General features: G+C 35.0%; 3 protein-coding genes across 7 annotated transcripts in view; all 3 read left to right on the top strand.

Annotated features, from left to right (window-relative positions):
* The first annotated feature begins 84 nt into the window (after positions 1-84).
* On the top strand, positions 85-5,733 carry LOC128232111 (uncharacterized). The gene is made up of 4 exons (XM_052945476.1): positions 85-114; positions 2,764-2,812; positions 3,428-3,575; positions 4,182-5,733. Exons 2-4 carry the CDS (start codon positions 2,774-2,776, stop codon positions 5,255-5,257), a joined length of 1,263 nt encoding a protein of 420 aa, XP_052801436.1. The 5' UTR covers positions 85-114; positions 2,764-2,773; the 3' UTR covers positions 5,258-5,733.
* Positions 5,734-8,838: 3,105 nt separating this feature from the next.
* Positions 8,839-11,890, top strand: LOC128230968 (uncharacterized). Its single transcript, XM_052943394.1, has 5 exons — positions 8,839-8,872; positions 9,469-9,635; positions 10,473-10,541; positions 10,833-11,123; positions 11,834-11,890. The coding sequence occupies exons 2-5, from the start codon at positions 9,564-9,566 to the stop codon at positions 11,888-11,890; spliced, it is 489 nt and encodes a 162-aa protein (XP_052799354.1). The 5' UTR covers positions 8,839-8,872; positions 9,469-9,563.
* Positions 11,891-13,079: 1,189 nt separating this feature from the next.
* Positions 13,080-27,485, top strand: part of LOC128229647 (solute carrier family 23 member 1-like) — a 29,140-nt gene continuing 14,734 nt past the window's right edge. The window contains exons 1-8 of one of the 5 annotated variants that reach the window (XM_052941419.1): positions 13,080-13,232; positions 18,122-18,263; positions 18,572-18,637; positions 22,568-22,605; positions 22,841-22,941; positions 23,522-23,622; positions 25,247-25,363; positions 26,059-26,225. In XM_052941419.1, the coding sequence (XP_052797379.1) occupies positions 22,872-22,941; positions 23,522-23,622; positions 25,247-25,363; positions 26,059-26,225 (455 nt within the window). In that variant the 5' untranslated portion in view covers positions 13,080-13,232; positions 18,122-18,263; positions 18,572-18,637; positions 22,568-22,605; positions 22,841-22,871. The other 4 variants (XM_052941420.1, XM_052941418.1, XM_052941422.1 and 1 more) reach the window with 4 other exon arrangements.

The following is a 27,485-nucleotide window of genomic DNA, read 5'->3' as shown; positions in this document are numbered from 1 at the left end:
TTGATTATTGACTGTTTATATTGACTTATTTTGTTTTGTCTCACGGCGTGATAAATTCATCTTTATACGATTGTAGCCGTTTTCGTATGGGCCGTTTTTACTAAATTACGAAAGGTAGGTTTGTTTTCATTTCATTTTAATTTGTTTTTTAGCATTTTTAAGTCATTTAAGTGAAGAACCATAGCTTTAACATATAGTCACACAATGTCAGATTGTGTCTATCCTTAATTAAGCAGAATATGCCAGAAATAACGTTACAAGGTGCAATTTTCACATTAATAGTATTTTCCCGTACGGTAATCGTACATCTTACTGTAACATGTTGGTTTGGTGTGCTGGATTGGGGGAAATTGATTTTAGTTTTCCATTATAAGACATTCAAATGCAATTTCATAGAGAAAATAGAAACGTCATAGAGAAAATAGAAACATTGTTTATCACCAGTTTTCCTATACAGTACAGTAAATTACCATACACAATACCCGATGTCATGTGTTTTCGACGTAGTTTATACTGTATAAAAGGACGCTATTTAGAGTGTTTTGACGATATTTGTTCTTCGCAGATAGGGATACATAACAAATGTCAAAGTCATTAAAAAGCGTTTGTATCCTTGGATGCTCATTATTGTTGCAAGCTTCCGACGGTGTAACCTCATTTGCCAAAAATGAATTTAAATGAGAAAAGGAAATGATAAAAAAAAAACGTTGATTAATTTACATCAAAAGTAAAACCTTTCTGATAATAATTTAACTGAAAATTCAAGTACAGTTTGTAAAGTGATTACATGAACAGTGAATCAAAACTTCCTGTGTAGTATATCGAGGTCTCGTGTCATGATAAGTACAGATACTTCCCAGAATAAGTATGTAAAGGGATGTCCTTAAGTAGTCAAGTGCCGTAGAACAACTTATTATTCTTTAATTTGTGCAATAAAGGTTTTATTTGTGCATTTATGACTTTAATAGTATGAGATACTGACACATGCTAGTCATTCATGTACAACGCCAACTGCATCAATATGCCAAAATAAATATTATTTCTAGAGTGTTCCTTGTTGGTTTGTTAACTATTACCTTTTTTTTTATTTGTGCATTTATCAAGTGCGAAAATAAATGCATATAGGAATTATTACAAGGCCTTCAAAGTTCATTGATGCGAGTGATACCATAAAAATGTACTTGGTATAAAAGAAAAAAAGTTTTTATTCTTATTTTTATGCCCCCGAAGGTGGGCATATTAAAATCGCACCGTCCGTCCGTCCGTCCGTCCGGCTCTGTAACTTTCCCTTGTATGGACAGATTTTAAAATAACTTGCCACATGTGTTCCACATACCAAGACGACGTGTGGCGTGCAAGACTGTGTCCCTACCTCAAAGGTCAAGGTCACACTTAGTGTTTATTCACAATGACTGCTGCATATAAGGACATAGAGTATAGGTTGTCGTGTCCGGGCTGTAACTTTCTCTTGTATGGACAGATTTTAAAATAACTTGCCACATGTGTTCCACATACCAAGAAGACGTGTCGCGTGCAAGACCCGTGTCCCTACCTCAAAGGTCAAGGTCACACTTAGTGTTTATTCACAATGGAGTGCTGCATATAAGGACATAGAGTATAGGTTGTCGTGTCCGGGCTGTAACTTTCCCTTGTATGGACAGATTTTAAAATAACTTGCTACATGTGTTCCACATACCAAGACGACATGTCGCGTGCAAGACCCGTGTCCCTACCTCAAAGGTCAAGGTCACACTTAGTGTTTGTTCACAATGGAGTGCTGCATATAAGGACATAGAGTATAGGTTGTCGTGTCCGGGCTGAAACTTTCTCTTGTATGGACAGATTTTAAAATAACTTGCCACATGTGTTCCACATACCAAGACGACGTGTCGCGTGCAAGACCCGTGTCCCTACCTCAAAGGTCAAGGTCACACTTAGTGTTTATTCACAATGGAGTGCTGCATACAAGGACATAGGGTATAGGTTGTCGTGTCCGGGCTGTAACTTTCTCTTGTATGGACAGATTTTAAAATAACTTGCTACATGTGTTCCACAAAGACGACATGTCGTGTGCAGGACCCATGTCCCTACCTCTAAGGTGAAAGATACACTAAGTGTTTATTCACAAGGGAATTCTGAATATAAGGACATAACAGTGAAGGTTGTCAAGTATGGGTGGTATTTTTTTATGTTCAGAGGCAATTTAAAATAACTTGCCATATGTATTTGACACGTAAAGGCAAGATCAACTTATCATGTACTGACTTTGTTCGTAGGTCAATGTCACATTCGGGGGCATTCGTCACATACTGTGACAGCTCTTGTTGTTTATGTAAAAATCTAGTGGCGTCGGGAAATTTTAGAGTCGGTCGGTTCAACAGACCAGCCCTATTATTTTTTGGTCCATTAGAACAAAGGATTTTGTTAAATGATTACCATGTTTTACTTATATATTTCCGTTTAACATTCAATCGGCTGATTGTTTAGACATTTGTGAAAGTTAACTAGGCTGTAAACGTCATCTTTGTTAACTTTCAGATCTTAACTGCACCTGAAGTTTAATGGATACACTTGTGATCAGCAGTATTTCTAAAAGAACATTTTGGACAACTGTTTCATCTGTACTTGTGAAAATCAAATATATGAGGGCATCATAAAATGTTTCACGTTTTAAAGATGCCGATAACAATAACGTTGTTAACGTCATTTAAGTTTTGAGAAATTGGTCCATTGTATATTCTTTATTTGAACTTCATTTTGTAGATATCTGAGAATGGCCATGACGAAGACACGAAGTCAAATTCAAGCCTTGGTGAGTTAATTACTTCTCATAATCTACTTGATTAGAATGCAGTAAAACACGGGCAGCTATCACATTGAAGCTACTAGGTAACTAAACAATAAAATATCGTGAGAGCATACATAGAATAGCATGGCCATACAGTTACCTTCACGCTTAAGAAATTAAGTCTAGTCCTTTAACAGGTATATGTCATGCATAAATGGTCCTATGGTAACGTATCAATGTAATATCTTTCTGATTTGCGAATAAAAAAAATAACATGTTTCTAAATTATCATAGTTTCCTTCAAAAAGTCTTCTGACATACAAAAGTTCAAAAATATTATTTAATATGTCTGTTAATCGTGATCAGAATTTCAATCGGTCGGACTCTTGAGATAGCTCTTACATTTTACAAAAAGGAAACAAACACTCTTTGGTAGAAGTTTAAAACAACATTGTATTTTGTTTTCTGTGTTTAAAGAGTTAATACTTTTTTCAGTCTATCCCATTTTGCTCCAGGTTTCAGCCTTACTAAAAGATGGTTTCGAAGCTCTTGTTCTATCTTATCCCATTTTGATCCATGCTGCACCCTTACTAAAGATGGTTCGAAGCTCATGTTCTATCTTATCCCATTTTGCTCCAGGTTGCAGCCTTACTTAAAGATGGATACGAAGCTCTTGTTCTGGCAACCAATCTGGAGGAAACCACATTCCTATACGAGGGCAGCCAACGAGGACGGGAATTTTTTAAGGAAACTCCTCAGCTGCTCAAGTTTACTGACTTCTGCAAAGGTATTTTAATGTTCTTGGAATAACATAAGCGTTTTTTGGTTAACAAAGTCTCGAGTCTCCTACATGATAATGTTTAAAAGAGTACAGTTTAGACACATGTGTGCCTTTAGATTAAACTCATGCCATAAAACCATAAATGTGTTTGCATTTAAACTGTTGAGCTAATTGAGCATATTATATGTGAATTTCAGTTTTGAGATTATTATGTTAGATACGAGTTTGTCGAAAAATATTCAGCGTAACAAACTTAAGTATCTTATTTCATTAAGCCATCTTACTCACTTAAAAGTTAACATTACAAAATAATACAATAGTTTATAGATACGATCATAAACATAATTTCCCTTTTAACCCACAGAAACTCAAAATTTGAATATTTTACAAATGGTTATATCTACAAAAGGATTGTGCTTAGTGCTTGATCCTCAGAGACTTAAGATTGTTCGAGAAATTGGGAAGTGCTCCTAATCACTGTATTATTGGAATAATTTGTTTCTTAAAAAACAACAACAGGAATTAAACAATATTACCAGTGGCTAATGTAATATTTGTTTGATAAACAAGTCATGGTTCGAGATTAAATTGGATTTTTCACTGTCATTGCAGGTTTTGATGAGCGTTTGAACAAAACAGGAGCGAATGTTTGTGAAGATGATACTGCACAGCACGTCGAAGAAGATACAAGAAAGACCATTGATGTTCAGCCGTTTAAACAGAATAGTGGAGATACAATAAAAGAAGAGGTTATAAGTAATCCGAATGCAAATGATGTAGATGTCGAAGAACAGTTGTCTGAAGACACATGGAATGAAAACAACGTTAATGATAAACCAGACTTCATTGAAGTCAAGGTTGAACCAGAGGCTGTGCTTTATTTTGATAACAATACAAGTGACGTAGACTTTGAGAACTTTATCAATGGAGACTATTCTTCAGTTGAAGCTGTTAATTGCAAAGTTTTGCCTGAGCATAATCTAAATGCAAAAAGCACTGAAAACAGTACCATGGTTATGGATAAGAATACAAATGAGTGTACGAATATTTTAACAGAAGAAGCTACTCCGGTCAAATGTTTTGTTTCTTCTTCAAAAGACTTAGACAGTACGAATTCAAAAAGAAGCAGTGGAAGAAAAAGGAAGTCCAGCAGACGTTATGATCAAGAAGTAGACCTCACTTCGGATCGTAGAAGGTCAGAGCTGCGTTCTTTCTTGATCAATACTGGAGCAAGAAGTACAGGTACAAAGCGGAAATGTGATACGAAGACTATTGAAGTGAAATTCAATGCAATACTGGAAGTAGAGAAAGGTGTTAAGACCAAAACCCAAATAGCTCGTGAGCTGAACATCAATGGCAGTACCTTGTCTACCTGGCTGAAGAACACGGCGGCTATAAAGGAAGGATTTAGAAACTTTGATCCAAAACGGAAGAAAATGAGATCCGGGAAATGGGAGGAGCTTGAAGCAGAGTTGATTAGTTGGCTCGCTAATACAGATGACAAGACTGTTAATGGCAATGTGCTCAAAATGAAAGCTGTTCAATTGGCGGATGAGAAGGGCATCAGTGATTTTACTGCATCTCCAGGATGGTTCGACAGGTTTAAAGACCGCAATAGCTTTCGCTTCAGCGTGGAACGACGAAACGCCGAGAGAGTTGCGAAGAAGAGAAAAACAGATGATGACTAAACCAAACTTTATAAAGACTGCTGTATTTGATACCTTCAACTATGATGTGACTTTTCTGTGTACTGCTGAAACTGTTACGATCGGAATAAAGCAAAGGATAAGCGTCTTACCCACACGATAATACTTTAAATGGTACAATAAGCCACAAATGCCAAAGTTATGTAAAGGTTTAAGAAAACAAAATATTTTATTGTTTATTTTTAATGTCTTTTAAACGCACACAGAACTAAACAGTGTCAATAAATATTGATCAACTGCGGCTTTAGTATACCAAACTTGATGCTTGTGATCATACAGCTTATATGTTTGATTAGTTTATGTAAGTCCAATGGTTCAAGCCGTGATATCATTGTGCTCTGTTCTATAATCATTCCTGACATGGGAAGTGCCCATGGACATTAACATTATTTTTATATTTGTGTTCATATGAATTTATACATGTATAACGGGCAGATTATGATCACATTTTACTTTTATACTATTCTGTGTTGTTTTATTATCAAAGTTTGATCAGGTGATTAGTTTCATCCAACACTTCGACAAACCTGTTTCCAATTAATGTTTTGGCAGTGCTCCGCCAGACGGCCGTTTTGTGAAAAGGTTTGTCGAAGCGTTTTAAGAAACTAAACTCTCAATAAAAGTCTGGTAAAAGACCGAAGGCGGCGTAGACTTCGCTATGTTTCATTAAAAATGGTGAAGAAATAGTGAAATTACCTTTGTTTAAAGTCTTCATTCGAAGCAAAATGTTGCCCTCCGAAGTAGCATTTATGACGCAATTTATCACGTGGTATACACACAATACAATTCTTATCTGAAATAAATCAGGCTCGTGAAATGTATTTGGAAAGAAACAATCGCAGAAGTGTATGTGAAAACAATCAACGACAGCAAATGGACGCAAACTGATTAAAAAAGCCTCGCCGTGAACCTGTCAACAGCCACAGAAAACTTGTAGAACATATGGCTGAAAGTCGGAACACCTACAAGTTCCATAGAGTTTATACTAAATGATGCAAAATTCAAGAAGGATCACATTGGAATTGGAGCAAATTGTCTGAATTCGTTCTTATTTGCAAATATTTTTGAAATACTTGTCGGAAAGAACCATTCATTACACGATGACCAAGGGTTTTGAGTTCCTTGAGTTTTGGGTCAGTCATTGCAATTTGATAAAGCTAAACGGCATGAGACCTGTGTACTGTGTATAATAATAATAATAATAATAATAATAATAATAATAATAATAATAATACTATTAATAACAATAATATCTTTATTTAGAGAAGGTATATCTACACATTATGACATAATTTCAGGTTCAAGCATAACAACATAATATTTACAATGTGGCCTTCTATGAAGAAAAACAAGCAAACGAAAAGAAAATGCAATTGGTAAATCATAAAACATCTGCATCTTATACATTCGTATACAAGAACTAATGATGTTTAGAATATAATTATTCTATACAAATCATGTTTAATTAACATTACAATTTTAGTCATTTCAATATATTACTTTCAGCGCTTGGATAATCTTGAAAAGTGAATCTCCCGAATTTTAATGACCGAAAATCCCAGAAAAAATACAAAACAATTATTTGTGCCCTAATTTGTGCGGTATTACCCCTCCACCTTTGAGCACCGATTGAATAATCTTTTATTTGCTTTCCAAATCCTGCGAAGGGAATGATAAATAAGTATTTTAAGAGTCTGTGTACCAAATCATGTCAATTTATTTAGTATCTGCGTCTAACGTACCACCTTGTCAAGTCCCACGCATTCAGTAAAGGCCCCTAATTACCACCAAAAGATCAGGAACAACCATATGATAATATATCACCAAGAGTTAAAAATTTTACAACCTTTTACAAAATTTAACCATTTTTTTTTATATTTGTTTATCTTGCAGTATGGAAAAAGCACAAAAATGAACAACTTCATTTCTCATATTTCTGTATCCTAATTCAGTGTGTGTCTTAATATATGGCATGTTTATTGAGTTTGCAAAGCATTTGGTACTAAAATGATAGGCATACTTTTTAATTATTCTGTACAAGTGAACCGTATATACCATCTGACGTTTCAAATAGACTGTTTAAATGTCATTTCATCAAACACCAACATTGTTTGAATGCGATGTTCATGTCCTTGTATATTTCTAAATGTGGTTACACACTCTATTTACGATGTAAGCTAAAATCCATGCAAATAAGAGTAAAATCTTAGTAAAAGCGCACATTTACCTAACACAATTATATAAGTGCTTATATAAATCGGAGTTTGTGCATACGTGTTAAAGGGACTAGTCACCAGATGATACTATTGCAAAAATAATAGAAAATCGTCCAAAACTAACCTAAAATTGATATCGGTGTGTACAAATCTTAATTACTGATGCATCACATCGCTCTCGACACATGAACCTTTCGAATTGTTTGCGTTTTTTACCAAATCGAAAATTTGCTGGTTCTGTCTCATGGCAATTCCCAGGTAATTTAAAATTAGCGTCGGTATATATATCTGTCCTAATCAAGTGACTTTCACATGCAAAATATTTTTACTATAAACTAGTAAAACAGTATGCGCATATTTAAGCGGGAAAACTCTAAGGTGAGACAGCGATCATTATTTTAATCATGTAAAATGGTGTCAAATCGGCATCATAGTAGTTCGTACTGATAATGCTAAGCTTTTTTTGAGGAAATACGGTATTTACCGATTTTGGGACCATATAATGTCTTGTCCCTTTAATATAGTTTCCTTTCATAGCATATACATATACGTGCTTATTTGATTATATGGTTGACAGAGGCAGATCCAAATGTAGTTTTACAGTTCATAAATCGAGCGTTCCCTGCAATCATTTGCTAACATTTGCACTTTAGAGGGCTGGAGGTTGTTAGTGTAAACTAAAAAAAAAATGGATTGATGCGACACGCAGTGGCATAACGATTTATTTTGTGTAAGTACATACAAACAACATATATGTTTTAGTGATCTATGTACTTTTATTTAAACCACCCACTTAGTGGGCCAGCCAAAGTTCATATCTACGAGTCTACCTGATTATAATCAATAACGTATGACTGCTGATTTTCGGAAATGAATGTATTGGCAAATGTGAAGTATATTGCCTACTTATTCTTTTTTTGTGAGCTTAGTCGATACTAGCCGTAATACTTTTAAACAGTAAAAAAAGGTAAAGTGAAATTAAAGGCCAAAGTAATTACAATACAATCTCGAAATAAAAACATTGGTTCTGTAAAAATATACTTGCACCTTGTCAATACCGGTATCAACATGTTCAAACATAACTACTTAGTTCTTTTCATCGCAATTCAAGACATATTCGTGCTCTGCTGACTTCCAATGCCAATGCATCTCACCAGGCTTCTCTCGGAATCGAAGCAGCATGTTGGTATCGAGTACGCAGTGTTGAGCTTAGATCGATACATTTGTCTGGAAATCTGGTCGGATGACTCCGGGAAAATTAGAATTACATTGATATATTGCAGCAATGTAAAGGTTAAAATAGGTTAGAATTGTTAAAGATTTTGTTTAAAAATCATGGAGGAACGATTTAATACCGGATATGGAACGTTTATTACGACAGGTTAGTGACATAAAATGTATGGGGTTTTTTATCTTTTGAGTATACAGTTATTAATAAAAGCATACACAAATACAATTGGCAGTGTTGAAAAGCCTACTTTTAAATTGACAATTTCGCATGCAGAATTTTGCCATTGTTAAAACACAATCCAACACAAGTGATTCTTATATTAATAACGTCTCACACAAATGGCGTATGCGGAATCGATTCGACATATTGATTGTTCTAACATGTAAATTGTTAAGCAACAAACTATGATTAACTGTATTCCCCTTTCAGAGAAAGACAAATGACTTGCTGTTTCCCCCTTTTCAAAGAGAACCACGTGACTTTGTTGTTGTTTTCCATTCCGAGAGAAGCAGGTGACTTTGTTCTTTTCTCAACTCAGAGAGAAACTGGTGACTTTGTTATTTCCCCCTTTTCAGGGAACCACGTGACTTTTTGCATTCAGAGAGAAGCCGGTGACTTTGTTTTGTTTTTCCTTGCAGAGAAAACCACGTGACTTTCTTATTTTTTCCATTCAGAGAGAAACAGGTGATTATGTTCTTTTCTCTATTCAGAGAAAAACAGGTGATTTTGTTCTTTTCTACTTCCAGAGAGAGAAACTATATCGATTCACAAGAAGCGGTGTATACTTCGGCATGTTCGGAACCTATCCATTGCTATATTTATACTGTCCTTGTTGGGCGTAATGTTCGGTGTTATAATGGCGAGCAGATCCAGACAGTTCCCCTATATGTTGGCACCCCCTGCAGGCCTGGCAGTAAGTTGTTCAGGGCCCGATTTCACAAAGAAAGACAAACGATCACCAAAAATATTTTGATACGTTCTGTGCATTTTATGCTCTAGAAGGATGTCGCTTCTAGAATGTATTACATTATTCTTGTTTGTAAGTTGATCACGTGTGCCACACCACGTGGTTAATAGTACATAATTATGTAAACAGAATATGGATGAGTATTTCGGATATGTTTCAGCCGGACTAGATCGACTTGCACTAATTTATTTTTCCATAAAGCATAGTAATTCGAAAATGTAAATGCAGGATGCTTGAAAAGCTGATGGTCACAATTTTAAAGGCGCAAAATACAGGTTGATGAAAATCATATTTTGTTTAATATAAAATATAATAAAACGTTAGGGATATTTTGGCGCTTTTTTCAGTGGGGAATTCGTGTCCACGTAGCTATTAATTAAAAAAAAACAGTTATAAGACAAGTATATTTTTATCTATACATAAATAATATAGGGTTTTTTTTGTTTTTGTTTTAATCATTAAATTCAAATGAGATAAATGTTATTGAATTAAAAAAAAATGTATAACCTACATTGTACCCTTTAGATTGATATGTGATGTCCTGTGAAAGTCATTAGTTGTTAAACATAAAAGGATGTTTGGCCGGAAGTACCTTTATGAGTACTCTCTTAAAAGTATGAGTTGAGTTCATTTGTTTCGAGTAATTGACAAACCAGGATGGAAATTGAAAAATGTCATTTATTCACATTAAATGACGTATATCGTTACAGTTTGGCCGGAAGTACCTTTATTTATCAACACAATTGCAAATAGTCTTCATATTGTTATGTGTTTCTTTCTCAGAGTGCAGTGCTTGTGTTGATGGCAAGAAACCATTTTGGAAGAGAAGCTTCGTCGAAGTTAAACTTTCTAGTATGTCGAATGTCCATAAAAAATATTTGGTATTTTTTGTAGTCAACCGAAGTGAAGTAAATAGTTCAAGTAAAGTCATTTGAATACGTTTAATAAATATTTTGAGTACATACATAATTATGAAGGGTTATGCCCTTAATATTTATTACATGTGTTAAACTAACTTTCATTGACTTTAATAGGTGATTATATACATATCAAACCCTACATTTTTGACATTCCTGAATTTTTCAAATACAATGTACATGCAACAGTTTACAGGCCCTGTAATGGCTTTTAATTTTTTTCTAGGGAGAATTTTTCAGCGTGGTCTTTGGATTTGCTGGGATCTGTCTGTGGGCTGTTCTTGGAGTTGGTGGAGTTTGGGTTTTAATAGATTGCATCAGACTAAAGCTGGGCCGTGTTTATGTAAAAGAGGCGTTGACGGCTGGCGACGTCAACGTTAACATTGTTTTATCTGCGATATCCCTTGCAATATCTCTAGTCATGTGCCTTTTGACCGCACTTTTCGTGAGTCTGTTTCTATACGGCCACATGACGTTTGGGAAAAACAGTAACCACATTTCCAGACAAGGACAACCTGTAGTGCTGTTAACTTCTTTCAACAACTATGCTAGTACCTACGTTGCGAACTCACAGACCGGGGGCTTTGTACAAATAGTTAATCCGTCTTTAACATCACATACGGATCATGTATTGTTGTAAATGTGACTGTTAGATCTAACCATATTTTGACATATCAAATCATAGTTTTGTATAAGATTTGAGGAGTTTTATATGTTGATCGATTATTTTTGCTTAGCAACCTATTGAATAGAATGAAGAAATGGTGTTATTTCATTGATTATGTTATGTTTCCGCACGTGTATAGATATACAATGCGTTGTTGTTATTTTTTAAATCTGAAATTTGCATGAATAGGGATGATTTGAACATGTGCACATGCATCAATAACCTCGAATTACTTCTGCAATTCCTCTGTTTTTGTAAATGTATTCCAAGCTTCTTAGACATAACATAACGTACCATAGCGTAACATAATGCTGCAGTCGAGCCTAAGACTGGTGCTATTCACAATCTTGTCCGGATTCCTCGATTAATAGTTACTTAAAAATGTCATGATAACCAACACTTTTGCTTATGCTGAAAAAGGTATAAGCTTTTGTAAAGCTGGCATTTCGGAACAGTAAATTGTAATTAACATTTAAACGGGGTTATTTACATTGAAGTTTGCATTTGAATAAACACATGGTAAGTTATTCAATCGCATGTAACCTCCTTCCCCATTAAAGGGACTAGACACCATGGCAGATGGTCCAAAAATCGAATATGCAGTAAAAGAAGCCTAGAAATATCAATACGACCTAGTATGATGCCGTTAATATAGGATAGAGGTAAAGGAAAGGTCAATCGCACTTTTTAAAGACATATTAACATTCTGAGCCATAGAATTCAGTTATTAAGACCCAGTTATTTCAATAAATTGTTACGGTGAAGTTTGTGGTGTGATTATGTGCAGTCAGGTGTAGGTGGAGGAGGTTGTAAATGTGTTGAACATTGCCAAAAATGTTGAATTGTGACCATGCATGGTCAATAATTTGTTGCGATTATTAAAACTTTCGCATACGTATCAAAAGAACGCATGTATTGAAGTGATTTTAAGAGCCTAGCTCCCGGGCATCCCTCGTCATAGGTACGCGATCCTGGCTCCGCTGGGAAGCGTTCGGCCATTCGCGTCCAGCAATGTAGCGGTTGCTCGCTTCCCGGTAAAACCACGTGAGTCTCGGGTAAGGCCAATAAACCGTGCTAAGGCTTTTCGTAGCTTTTTTATATTGGAAACTACAGGGACAATCACAGTCAGCCAAAACTCTACAAATTTTCTATTTAATGACACACTGATTAAATCCAAGCAAACACCAAAAAAGACACACAACGCTTCAAGACAATACACAGTAAGTGTTAAAATACCGTCAATTGTAAATGTTGGGGTCACAGCCCCATCCATACCCTTTGCCTGTCGTAGACGTATTGAGAACGTTGAGCATCAGGCCAAACATCCCGCTCATGTTGCCACTGTAAGATAGATATGTGTTGTATTTCTGGGCTTGTAAATGAACGAGTAAAAAGAAAAAAAAAACCTATTCAAACGTTTCTCAACTATGGACCTGTCCTGATTGTAAAGGAAACCCCCTGCCTTCCTTAGTAACTTTTCAATAACGCCTGGCCCCCTGTAAAACAGGACAACAACTTTCACCTCATCCCAAGATATACATGGTTAATATAATTTATTTTTTCATACATGTCCATAGATTGAGAGACATAGATAGTCACACTCTTTACACGTTCATGCAGCAGTCTTATAAACCATAAATCACAAAAGGAATTACACTGTTGTAAATGTGCCCCACCCCCCCGAAACTTACATAACTAGTGACTCATAAATATTCAAAACATCTATACGTAGTTTGTTGAACTATTAATGAGTTCGTTCGTGTAGGTTTATTTAATTATTTGATTGAGGGTTTTAACGGCCGATATCATATATATGTTTTATTCGGTGCATTGAAAAGGTGTCTGCATTAATTTTCAATCATGACTAACTATTGCAACAATAGCATACATAGTACAGCCAGATCTTGAACTTGTCTTATTTCGTAATTTAATTTCAAATTTTGGATTTAACCAAGACAGGTAAATACTTTTCAATATTTTGTTCAGGTAACGCCTTCAGGTATACAGTACTTGTATAAGCTTTAACAGTATTTTAACCGTAGACATTAAATTAAGAATTTGAATACCTTCATTAACTTGTATAAATGTTCTACTTTTTTAAATTTAAATCAAGGATGCGTTTTAACCACTTAACCGTATATCTAGGGCAAAGGTGTGTACCATACCACGTTATTACAAACTACAAAACGTATGGAAGATCTTATCAACGACTTTCAAGGTTCATGACCGTACATAAAGCTGATGAGACGAATAGTTTTGGCAATAATCAAGGCCATTCGTTTTGAACTAGAACGGACACAAAACATTAAAAAAAAATTCTGCGTACGGCTATGTCAGTAAACACATGTATATTGACTTATTTTTTTGGTTATATAGGTTTAAGATATGTTCATGTAGTTATTTGCTGTTGAATGCTTGATTGTAATGTGTGCGTTGTCTTCGCTGTAGTGCATGCGGACCTGTTTGGCACACATCTGCCATGAGTTCAGTAACTGCTCACTTAATTATTAGCTTTTGAGTTGGTTATAAACCAGTTCTTGGTTTTATATTGTTTCACGAATTGTGTAGTTGTTGAAACAGTTTCAATTTAAATTAAAACCAGTTGTATCGTTTAACGAAAACCGAAACTTGTTTTTTGAAATTATCGAAACCTACTCCGGAGGCGGTTTCGTCGGTTCGTTCTATCCGAAAACTACTCTACTTTAAAAAAAAAAATGTGGCGGAAGCACCATGTAGTTAAAACAGCCAAACGACTATCTGCGGTTTCATTGTTTTGAATAAAATTTAGAAATAATAGGTCCCTGCAAAGGCTTAATCATTAGGTTGAAACTGTACACCAAACTTCAAGCAAAACTTTTAAAGCTGCACTTTCACAGATATACCTTTTTTACAACTTTTTTATTTTTTGTCTTCGAAGGAGCAAATTTTTGCGTAATTATCTGCAAACCAATGATATATGGTTGCTGACAAAAAATCAGATCGTAGATTTTCATATTTCTGTTCGACAATTAATGTTTTATGGCTTAAACCGTTACTAACGGTTAAAGAAAAATGCATAAAACATAACTTTTTGAACTTAAATATAAAAATCTGCAATCTAATTTTTTGTCAGCAGTCATATATAACTGGTTTTTATGGGTTTTCGGAAAAAAATTGGCTCGTTCCAAGGCAAAAAAAAAAAAAGTTGTCAAAACGTTCAATCTGTGAGAGTGCAGCTTTAAAACAGGTTTCCAAACTGCCAAAACCCTTGAGAGAAAAACTTAAACGAGGTTTGTATCAACATGAACGTCCTTAGTTTGCTTTAACAAAAGTTATGGTGATTTGATACATTTTTCAATTATTTAATTTAAAGGAAATAGATAACACATCGGTGAAAAAACGTTAAACTTGCCCTAATTCATATCTTCATGATTATTATAATGTTGAAAAACTGGATTCGTGGGTACTGCCATTTGAAAGAAAAGTAGGTCATCTTTTGTCAGTTTGACGATTTTCAAACCGCCGAAAGATAAACTTCTTTTCTTTCAAATGGTACAAAATGATGATAGTTTAGTAAAACGCTCGAATGCCTATTTTTTCAAATGTAGCTCCTTTTTCTAATGATAGAACTGGAGTAAACTGCCGTAAGAAGTATCGTATTAAAACTGTTATGTGTAGTATTTACTGTATATTTTTAAAATACTTTCATACAATGAAATAAAAAAAAAAACAGGTATGATATTTACTTAGATCATTTTATGCCGTTTCTTCGAGGATGCACATTGATATAATTTGTGTTCACTGATCACAATTTTCCGAAAGACTTAATTCAATTTCATTTGAAATTGTTATAAATTAAAAATGGTATTCATAACCAAGCACTGAAAATCACTCTATGCATTGATATTTGCATTTTAATACTTGCTTGCATGCTATGAACTAATATTTAAACTCATACTGCTTAAGCTCGATGGACTTCATAGTGTGTATCAATGAGAAACATCACTTTTTGTTTGCTTAAAGGGGCTAGACACCAAATGATACAAATGCGAGAAAAACGAAAATTGTCAAAAACTTACATAAAATTAATATCGTTGTGTATAACGCAATGAATCTTACTTACTGATGTATCACATCGGTTACGACAAGTGCATCTTTTGCAGTTTTTGAGAAGTTTTGCAATTCGCAATTGACTGGGCTTGTCTACCACGTAAATCCCTGTAAGTTTAAAAATCGCGTTGGCATATTTATCTCTAGTCATAAAACAGATATGACTTTAACTGGGAATACATTTTGGCTATTTTTAAACGGAAAGTCTTAGATGAGATAGTAACATGATTGTTGCGTTTCTTCTTTCAATCATGTAAACTAATGTATCATCGGTCACCTACTAGCTGCGTTGACAATTATAGGCTTGTTTTAAGGATATAATGTTATTGCTGATTTTTCTACCATCTGGTGTCTAGTCCCTTTAACTTGTTATAATAAAATACATTAAACTGAAATTTGATTATCACAATATTGTATACCCACAATACAGTTTTATTTTGTTTAATAGAATATCTAGCTACACTATTTTATAATCACAATACATTTTAGTTTATACATTTTTTTCACTCTAAGCTTTGGTTAAGCTTTTGGAAGCTATACACTTGTCCTTCTTTCAAAGTATTTAACAATTCATAACCCTTTGCAAGTACTGCCATTCATTCAATATAATTTCCTTTCAAAACAAATTTATCGTTGCTCCGTGACGTCTTTACTCGGTTGTCAGCGCAACCAAAATTAAAGAATTCTTGTATTGTAATTTTATATAATATATAGGAGTTAAGTTCAAATGAATTGGCATATGCCCGTTCTTAAGAAATGAACCGATTTTTCAGTACTCCTGTGTCGTAATTATATATTACATATAGCAGTTAACATGATGTGAATTTGTATTTGCCTGTTTTTTTTAGAACGAAACCGATTTTTCAGTACTCCTGTCTCGTAATTATATAATATATAGAGGAGTTAACTTGATATGAATTTGTATATGCCAATGACCAACTACCTAGAAAGTTAAAGGTCCCTGGACCGCAGCGTCCTTCATAATTGATCGGAAACCGATATTCAGCTGAATGTTATCTAGGTGACTTCGACATTTACCTTTGACCAAATGACCTCAAAAGAAATTATAACAAGTTTAATGGTATGTATTTAAAAAAAAAAATATTATGATATTAGAAATGTAATTGACATGACTGTATACTCAGCAATTAGCAAGAATTCTCTGATCTGAATAAACAAACTCTACGATATACATAGAGAAATGTTAGAAGTACGACATGGCACGTATTACAGAAATAATTTATTAATAAATTTGAAATAATTTTCACTATCGAATTTAAACTTCAAATGTTGTAACAACTTAAGCATTGAAATGATATTAATATTCATTTATTTTTCTGAATCTAACCACAAATATCCTCCATGTTTAAAGTCCTAGATCCAGTATCTTTAAGAAAATAATGTAAACTTGGATGACAAATTGAATCCTCTTTACATATTTTAAATTTGATAAAAAAATGAATTTATCGCGATAACAAACATGCCATAAAACCGGAAGTATAGTCAAAATTTACCGCACACATCGTCACTACGCAGTTGGCATATCACGTGGCATTCTTAATGCACAAATAACATATTGAATTATATACTAATATGTTTTTTTTTAATTTTTGATAGAAGGTTATTCGTTTGAATACGTTTACACTGTTATTTTTACAAAATATTTCAATTGAAAGCTAAATTATATTAATTTGAAGAAAAGGGAGGTAATAAGACTATGATATAGCCATGCTTACTGCATAGTTGGGTTACGCACCGTTCCTACATTGTATCGTTGTAACTGTTATATGTAATGAATCGTTAGTGAAGTTTACCCATTTATTAAAAATCTAATTATTTCGGACATGTATATTGTTCGTTTGTAACGATATACGTTATTTAATTTGAAAAAAAATGACATTTTTTCAATTTCCAGCTTGGTTTGTCAATTACTCGAAACAAATGAACTCAACTCATTCTTTTAAGAGAGTACTCATATATATCTCTAACGTTATATAAAATGTTCAGATACATACATGTTCAACAGTGCATGATAATCCCATTTAAATTGCAATATCCACTCAATCTTGCAGTGATTTATCATTTCGTGTTTATTCTTTGCCCTTTGACAATGTTAGCAATGAATATTTCCAAAGTTCATAGGAAAATAGGGACGATCGTCATGGAAATATGTTAAATAATGACGACCATCTGTCCATATAGACCCACATGCTATTGGCTAAATGTCCAACGAGACCCAGCGGGGGTATTTGTCACGTTCCTGTTACAAGGCATGTTCTTTACTTTCCTACCCTTAATTTCCGAAATTAGTATCGAAAGGATCCACAGGAGAGGCTGAAAAGAACTTCGGTTGCGGGTTTTAGCGCTTCGGTAGGGTAAGGCCAAGATTATTTATTAACTTTGGTTTAATGTTTTGTTTATAAACACTTTGCTTGGTCCTCCCCTCCACCCCCCCCCCCACCCCGATGTTATTTCCGTTTTGCGGATCCGTGGTCCACAGTGGTAACACATTTGACTCTCAATCCAGGGCTCGCAGGTTCAAGTCCCAGCCACACCAATCAACACACACTAATCGTCTTAAATGGGGGTCACGTGTGACAGTTCTATACACGTTAAAAAAAACAGGGTAGCTCTAGCCACTCAAAGCTTGTGTCACATTTTCCCTTAATCCATACAAGTTTGACACGGCCTGTGACTTACTTATTACCTTGACCTTGGACAATACATACACAAAATGTTTATCTTGTCAACGTTTTTAGAAGGAAGAACCTTGACGGGCGACCGACGTACTCATAAGCCTGCAAACCCGGGAGAGTGGAAAGCGCTCTCGAGAGTGTTGCACATGGATACTAACAGTACATAAGCGATCGAGGAAGGAAGTGAAAGGACTCATCTACCTCGGTAAGTATCGTTCGAAAGCGAGGCGTGACTTGGTTAGTACGATTTTTAATAAGCATTGGATAATTTTGACGGATTTCATATAAAAAGTCTCAGTGGTAAAGAATTAGAATGCACCATCTACGAGTCACCTCCTTTAAATGAAATCGTATGGGGTTTTGTAAGTTTTTGTTTAAAAGCTTGAATTTAATGCATTTTATCAAACGAAAAAGAACTAGACTCGATGTAGGGAGAATGATCTACTTCGATAAACATACTGTGAACGCGATGCAGTATATTTAAAGCTTCATTTTTTTCCGGATTTTATATAGAAAAGATTAGGCGAGCAACGTTGCATTGCAAACCATCCTCTTCTGTAAAGATCGCGACGGGGATTTGTAAGTACGTTTATTTTACCTTTCAAATATGACGGATTTTATACAGAATAGAAAAGTTGCACTAGGTCATACATATATATGGCAGGTTAATTAGTGTGACCTGTAAATAACGAAGGTAGGTAAACTTAGTACGATTTTCGTAGGGGTTTAACAGCGGTTAAGTATTTACATAATTCGTTTTACGCTTACATGTGTATAGTTTGCATTCGCAAGACAATATTAATTTTGTTTTGCAATGACAATGCATAATACTTAATATATACTTATTGTATAATGTTTTATAACTTTTATTATGACCGATGTTTTGTAAATGACAATGCATAAAACGTAATATATATTTATTGTATAATGTTTTATAACTTTTATTATGACCGACTTCTCATTCCAGAGGTGTTTGCTTTTTTAATTGGTTTAGTTCATACTTAAATTGACCTATAATTGAACGGAATTTTGGCCTTTGTCATAAGACGTAAAATAAAATGTGTGGAACTCCAGTTGCGCAAAGTAAAGTCAGGGTATTGCACAAATTGTAAATATATTTTATGATTCGTCTTATTGATAGTTACTCGAACGTCGCCTGACAGATAAATGCTTGACTTAAAACTCGCATGCATGTTGGACTGGTATATCGTATTACATTTCATATATTATTATTCATTTGTAATTATAATGAAATTCTGACATCGCATATTGGGTCATGTTTTGCATTAGATTTCAGTAGATTTCAGACACAAAACTATTTGCATATATTTTTTACACCCATTTTCTATTTATAATTTCAATCAAAATTGTCGGTTTGTTTAACATTTTCAAATCTTTACTACAAAATGTTTCATAAATATGATAAAACCTACAGATACAACACCTTAAATCGCTATTTCAAATAAATGCCCTGTTCTTGTCAGCGGTAAGAGGTTGTTTAAAAACATTTAAAACAATAACTAATTGACACTTCGATATAGTTATTTTAACGAAATATGGCAGAATCCCCATAAAAAACCCTCTTACGCAGATGAATATTAAAGATGCACTCCTACTCCAAAAAAAGATTTATTACCACAATTAATACAAATGTTATAATAAAAAGGATGGATAAATGTCGAAAGCAATGGTTCATCTGAAGGATACTGAGTTTAATTTGACAGACAGGCGCAGAAAACACGGTATTTCTACCTTATGAGACGATAGTAGCTCACAGTAAATATTTTAGTACTCACCAATCAATTAATATTTTGCGTTTTCGGCCATTAAGTACACGGTAACTATCTTGAAATCAGTAATAAATAGTTTCCATAAACGCATTATTTAGTAAATAGTTGAAGGTTTATCACTCAAAAATGATTTTTGTTATATATGTGTATGTATTGATTTTAAAGGACAACCCAATCAGCCTAAATAATAAAGAAATATTACACACCACTGAGGGTCATATGACATTATAAGAACCAGCCAGTCAGCACCCGAATGTGTATATGGACCGAGGCCCGAAGTGGTGTGTTATATTTCTTATATTATACCGAACACTTTTTTACCATTTAATAAATTTAAATCATCTTTGATGTGTTTTAGTGAAAAAATCTATCATTGTTTACTTGCGAAAAAATGTCTTTGTGAAAACTGCAACAGCACTCACCAGTTTAATGACGTCAGCGGTCCATATTATATGACGTCAGCGGTCCATATTATATTTTTGCGAGGTCCGGACCAGCCGAAAACATGACATCGACTGCTGACGTCATAGAACTGGATTTTTGTTAAAAAACATTGATATACGAACCGATCAACTTTATATACATAAAGAAGGGACACATTTATGTAATATATAATATTATAGAATACTTTAAACGGAAATTAAACACGGACCTAGGCAAGAAAATTGGTTTCACCACCATAATGATGCTGCCGAACGTTCACTGAACAAGTTGAAAGGAAAACAGTTTAGCGCCCTGACATGTTTATTTACTTTCACTGACCCACAGATGGGCTGTGATAATGGTTTAATATATGTTAAGTTCTGTTTCTCCACTATCTAAATAAAACAGAATAACTTACGTTCAAAGGAATTGGTTGAGTGCTGGGTACTTAAAGGGCAAATATTTAAAAAGGTCTCAAAGATAACAGTATCGTTTGAATGAAGAATTAACATAAACCAAAGCGATAATATTTCGCAATTAAGTGTAACATTTATTAAAAACTATTTATCAATGTAAAGTAGTCACTTGGTTTCACCTTATCCCAAATTAGTTTGTAAATAAGAATCGTAATGCACAACTAACATGCCCATGATAGTAGCATGCATTTAACGGGTGGTTAATTGAGTCCACACAAAACTTTGCTCAATTATATAACAATCAAACCATGCATTCTTTTTTTCATCCATTTAATAAATCTAAAATGAACGTGCCAGGAATTATTCATTTCCAGGAGAACACGAATTGAACCATGAAATTAATTTGTATGATTATAATTTATAAAGGTATTCATTCATTTTTTATAGAAAAAAAATAATTTGAAATTTGAAATTCATTTTGATAAAAGTACATGTAGCTAGGAATCATAAGCGAGACACGATTTGATCAGTAGAAAAAATATGTTCCTCAAATGAATTTCGTTGTTATTAAAATGAATACTTTATAATCTTTGTAAATTTGTCTTCATGTATATAAATAAGTGATAAATCACCAAAACCCACACCTCACAATCATATGTAATTGTTGAAGCAAAAGTGTGATTAGGCCGACAATGGATATTTTTAGATAAAGACTACAGGTTAAATCAAAAGGTGCCTTTTCAGACTCATGTTTTAATAGAGTCAAATAAGAGATAAATTTAACAACACCTATATCTTTAAATTCCCTCGCATAGTAATGTTTTTAACTCGTTAATATTTCCAGTTCTTCCCATTTTTGTCTCATGCAAGTGATCTTTCACTGTGTCCTCATATCCAAATAGTCATTAATGGCAGCTCCATTTAGAACTGCTCAAAACCATTTTTCATAGGAAAGAATATCTTTTTTTTCTATATGACAAGCTGCTCAAGTATTTCAACAACATATGCTTTTATTGTGTAGCTTATAGGCAATCTGCAAATAGCTATAATCCCATCTTATACTGTTATCAGGGAAAATAAAAAAGGCACATTTATTAGAAATAAAGTACAAAAACAAGGTGTTATGGAACACAATTGTTTTGGATGCATGTGAAACAAATTACTTGTGGATACCATCATTCAGGTATGTGTGCAGGATGTTCGAGTTAGCCAGGACACATTGTATTTGCATGTATGATATACACCTGAGTATACAGTCGAACCCTGATGGCTCAAACTTGCTTGGCTCGATTTATTCGATGGCTCGAGCTAGAGGTCCAATTTCTTTATACTGTAGGTAAGCATTCCCGCTTGGCTCGAACTCCCCGATGCTCGAGGTATTTCGCCGGTCCCTGGGAGTTTGAGCCAACGGGGTTCGACTGTTTCCGTTTAAAGGGGCTTAGCTCGTGCCTCCGAATAATGTTGCTGTTGTGGATTTATTTTTATGTTGTGGTTGCTGGGCTTGTTAAGTTTCCATTACATTAACATGTATCAAATGTTAACATGGGCACAACCGTAATCATCACTAATCAGTGGTACAAACAACGCGGAAAACGTTACATAAGAGTGCAGGTGATCCGCGATAAAATAAGACCCTTAGAATAAAATGGCAATATTTCAGCTGTGTATACCGGTCACCCTAATATTTCCCCTAGAATGCATGCCGCAGAGAGCAGTGCCCTGGACTTCTTATTGTCAGCCCCCAGACAGGAGCAAAGGTGCAAAATGCATCATTGTAAATGGAAGGATGGAGCAAAATAATCTAATTAACATAAAACAAAAATACATAATTATAACCTTCTCTCTTTCACTCCACTCAATATGATTTTGTTTGGTTGTAGGTTTTCGTGAGTGAGACATTTTAAGGAATTCACTACAGGTGAGAATTATTTCCTTTATACTCATTATGAATTCTAATGGAATAGATTATAATCTTCTTTTCGTGGTGTATTATATGTCTTTTGTGTTTACATTGAATCCCAAACCTACCTTATTCATATAAACATATATATAAATATGATACTTTGACTACTATTTTTACTTTAATTCAATTTAGTATCAATTTGAGCATCTTTACTGCAACTACTAACTATAATTATCTTACTCCTTTCCAGCCACAAAGAGTTGTTGGCATACTTCATCGAAATGGCAGAACTCTTGAACGTGAAACGGACGTCTGTGGGTGGAGACGGAGGGAGGGATTCGCAGACTACTGGTAATGCGTCGATAAATAAATATACTTGTCAGCTAATGTGAAAAGGATCACAGCATGTTAGCAAACGAAAAGAACCAAAACATGTACCTGTTAAGACTCCACATAATTGATGTTATGTTCGTCGGATTTACCCTACCTTGAGATTAAAAAAAGTATACTTACCATAATCCTCGAAAACAAATCTCAATGCCAAAGAAACCTTTCCCTGTGAAGAAGTGCTGCATTAAATTTCGTTAACAGTATTTCTTGTAGGCATCGTATACATTTTAACAACACTGTTTAAGTTTTAAATTGCACATCTCACTCAAATAATTGATACTATGGAAAGAAATGAGCGTTTGCCTTTAAACCTAAAATATAATAGTGTGTTATTTTTTACTTCGCCAGCTCGCGCCATTATTTATTTGGCCAAAATTGCTGACTAAGCGACCCAACATCACCATTGTTTGACTTTGGCTTACAATCTATACATATATAAACGTTAATTCACTACTTTCAGAATTAATCGTAAAACTCGTTTCGGAAATGGCATAGCTTTTGCATCTGTACTTTCTCATCGATATTTTTATTATTATTCTAGGCATGGTGAACAGGGGCTTTTCCAACTTTATGGATACAGATAAAGCCTTTGTCGATGACAAGAATCCTCAAAAGGCGCAGGATGCATTGCAAGGAGAACAGGTTTGTTCTTACATCAATCGAGAGTAGTTAAAATTGTATACACAATGTATTTATTTAGTACGTTTGCATCTCTAAATATGTTATGTCCAATAGCAGTACGTATCACTTACGTCACACATCACAAACCTCTGTTACTAAAAGACGACCAATCTATTTACATCATCTTGGTTTAGCTTGTATTGTTGCATCAAGTAGTCCAAAAGGACGGCTCAGGGCACCTCTAAAATTGATATTAAGATATTAACTGCCTGGTTCAAAGCATAGGCTGCATTTTCCACGAAGCCTTCCTAAAGAGGGCGAGTATAAATAAACTTACACACCACAATCAGGTATGGTAGTTTATTTAGTTGTGTTTATGCTAAAGCACAGTTTGTCTCTCTGTGGGGATGTCACTTGTTTGCACTATTTAAACAATCAACTAAAATTAAATTTCAATTTCCTGATAACGGAATGAGTTTATGTTCAGAGATACGAACAAAATATTTGTTTGCAACACTTGCAAAATCTTTCTTTTTAGCCTTAATTATTCTTTAACTATGTTCAAATTGATTTAATTTACCAATTGTATTTACAAACACCAGCCAGCGTACAAATACTTATTCAAACAGACTTTTGTGGTCTTCATCTAAAAATCGGCATTTCAAACGCTTTCCGACAAATCTGGCATCTTTCGATATTTGAATTGTGATGATGTTTTAACAATGTTGTAAGAAATGTTTGTTCACACTCATGGTATGCTGTAGAATGAAGATCGATTCCACTTTCTGGGTCAAAATCAGACTTGCTAATTTCATCAGAAGTAATGTGAAATGTTCCCTGATGTTTCACGAGCAGTAATATATGATGAAGTGATTGTTCAAATCTATGTTCTTTTGTAATGTTTTCGCGTCTTTCAAATTTAAAGAAAGGTTTGACGTCATAATGGTTGCGTTACTTTGTAAAGGTTAAACTTCATAGACATTTCAACCGTTGCCCTTTGCAAACATGGCAAGTCGGGAATCAGAACAGTCCTAACACATGAACATGTTGATACTGCAATCGTTGCCAATTAAAACCATGGCAAAACCGGCGACAGAAAATGCTTATCCACAGTGTCGCATATATCTCCGGGCAACGGTTGTACAATGAGCGGGTTTTCATGAGTAGGCCACCGTTGCCTTTTATGGAAAGTGAAGGCCTAAGGCATGTTGAGGCAAAAAAGGGATCAATTCATTACTGGGACATGAAATGAATACCACTGTACTTTGGACCAACAGTTCGTTGCCTCTTCTCAAGAAAGAGTCAGAAGACATGGTGATGTTGTACTTACAAATGCGAAGTTATATTGTTAAACTGCGAGGCCTGTTTGAGAGCAAAAATTTTGAAAACACTAATACGTATTAAAGAATGTCTGAGAAACTGTTCGTCCTTTCAGAATGACAAAGCCTAAAGGCAACGAAAAGGAGGAAGCGTGTCTTATGAAAAACACTAAATATATCCTGTATATTTTCGCTGGCCCCTTCTCTCAGAGTGTTGTTACACAGAATGAAAAACGCCAGTTTTTAATAAAAGGATTCACATTATTTTAAACAGTTAAAAACTCTGAGGCCGTAGTCAAAACCAAACATGTAGCCCTTTGTTTCAGGTTGCTCGTAAGGGCGAGACTAAGAGCAAGAAGATGCAGTCAGCCATCCTGTCCGGTCTGCAGTACAAGGTAGACGACAACCCACCCTGGATCTCCACAATACTGCTCGGATTTCAGGTATTTTGGCTTTTACCTTGTCTTTACTGACTAGATATTTGGTACGCGACGGATTCAGGGCAATGGCCGTGCATTTATTACAGACTGAAACTGAGTCGTCAATTGCCGGGTTTTAGCTTCTAAGTAGAAATGTGTTCAGCTTAGGATTTGGAGGCAAAGACTTTGCCATCAACTACTGACTAGAACATTTTTAAGTGTGATATTTGGGCAACAACTTGTCCTTTCTGAGTAGAAATGTGTTCAGCTTTAGATTCTGGCCAATAACGTTTTAAGTGTGGTATTTTGGGCCATAACCTTGCCTTTCCTTCTGACTAAAACTAGGTTAAGTGTGGTATTTTGGGCAATAACTTTGTCTTTACTACTGACTGGAACTAGGTTAAGTATGGTATTTTGGGCAATAGCTTTGTCTTTACTACTGACTGGAACTAGGTTAAGTGTGGTATTTCAGGGCAATTACCTTGCCTTTACTACTGACTAGAACTATGTTAAGTGTGGTATTTTGGGCAATTACCTTGCCTTTATTACTGAATGGAACTAGGTTAACTGTGGTATTTCAGGGCAATTCTTGCAAACGAGTTTGCTGCAGTATACACAATTAAACTAGCAACATTATCGAACTTTCTTAAATTCCGGTAAATGATGAACCAGAATTTATTACAAAGGCGCTGTAGCATTCAAATGTAAACCTTTTTCAGCATTACTTGATGTTGTTAAGCTCCAATCTAGCCACTCCCGGGCTCATGGCGTCTATTATTTGCGCCGTTAATATACCGGAAGCAATGCACGTGCGATCTGTGTTGCTTGGAAACATGATATTTGCTTGTGGTGTGTGTACACTCCTGCAGACCTTTTTGGGAGCAAGGTAAGATCACACGTACAAATTTCATAGAAAAATTATTATGCCAGTAAGCAATAAATCGTGTCATATGCACACAATACAATTATTTACAGTTTTTATGCCCCCAAAGGTGGGCATATTAAAATCGCACCGTCCGTCCGTCTGTCCGTCCGTCCGTGTGTCCGGCTCAATAACTCGTGTCCGGGCTGTAACTTTCCCTTGTATGGACAGATTTTAAAATAACTTGCCCCATGTGTTCCACATACATAGATGACGTGTCGCATGCAAGACCCGTGTTCCTACCTATAAGGTCAAGGTCACACTTAGTGTTTATTCACAATGAAGTGCTGCATATAAGGACATAGAGCATAGGTTGTCGTGTCCGGGCCGTTACTTTCCCTTGTATGGACAGATTTTAAAATAACTTGCCACATGTGTTCCACATACCAAGACGACGTGTCGCGTGCAAGACCCGTGTTCCTACCTCTAAGGTCAAGGTCACACTTAGGTGTTTATTCACAATGAACTGCTGCATATAAGGATATGGAGTATAGGTTGTCGTGTCCGGGCTGTAATTTTCCCTTGTATGGACAGATTTTAAAATAACTTGCCACATGTGTTTCACATACCAAGACGACGTGTCGCGTGCAAGACCCGTGTTCCTACCTCTAAGGTCAAGGTCACACTTAGGTGTTTATTCACAATGAACTGCTGCATATAAGGATATGGAGTATAGGTTGTCGTGTCCGGGCTGTAATTTTCCCTTGTATGGACAGATTTTAAAATAACTTGCCACATGTGTTTCACATACCAAGACGACGTGTCGCGTGCAAGACCCGTGTCCCTCCCTCTAAAGTCAAGCTCACACTTAGGTGTTTATTCACAATGAAATGCTGGGTATATGCTTGTTTTAACTTATCAGGTATCATTATTCAATTAGTTGATGTTCAAAAACAAGCCACAGAAGGCTTCTACACAAACCCTTTCCAGAATTTAACAATTCCTTTTGTTGCTACATTCATATTCATAGATAAACAAATTTTAGAAGCCTAAACTTAAGCCAGTTTTGATCTCTGTCATTTTCATTTACATTATGGTTACAATAAAGCACATTCAGAGCTCAACACACCCATGTGTATCTCTCATTAAGCATTATCAGGGCTAAATTGACAACAATTTAGCAACCAAAACGCCCATTTTAAACCAAACCAGCTAATGTGCAGCTGTCATTAAGCATTCTCAGTGTCTAATACAGCACATGTTGGCAACCCATGATTAAGCCCA

Source organism: Mya arenaria, chromosome 4 (assembly GCF_026914265.1).
Source record: "Mya arenaria isolate MELC-2E11 chromosome 4, ASM2691426v1".
In the NCBI taxonomy this organism is placed as follows: domain Eukaryota; kingdom Metazoa; phylum Mollusca; class Bivalvia; order Myida; family Myidae; genus Mya; species Mya arenaria.
This window is presented reverse-complemented; position numbering and strand designations above follow the sequence as displayed.

Coding starts and splice junctions, on each gene's coding strand:
- LOC128232111 (XM_052945476.1), top strand. CDS start 2,774: ATGGCCATGACGAAGACACGAAGTCAAATTCAAGCCTTG. Junction 2,813..3,427: donor GAAGTCAAATTCAAGCCTTG/GTGAGTTAATTA, acceptor ATTTTGCTCCAG/GTTGCAGCCTTACTTAAAGA. Junction 3,576..4,181: donor GTTTACTGACTTCTGCAAAG/GTATTTTAATGT, acceptor CTGTCATTGCAG/GTTTTGATGAGCGTTTGAAC.
- LOC128230968 (XM_052943394.1), top strand. CDS start 9,564: ATGTTCGGTGTTATAATGGCGAGCAGATCCAGACAGTTCCCCTATATG. Junction 9,636..10,472: donor CACCCCCTGCAGGCCTGGCA/GTAAGTTGTTCA, acceptor TTTCTTTCTCAG/AGTGCAGTGCTTGTGTTGAT. Junction 10,542..10,832: donor CGTCGAAGTTAAACTTTCTA/GTATGTCGAATG, acceptor ATTTTTTTCTAG/GGAGAATTTTTCAGCGTGGT.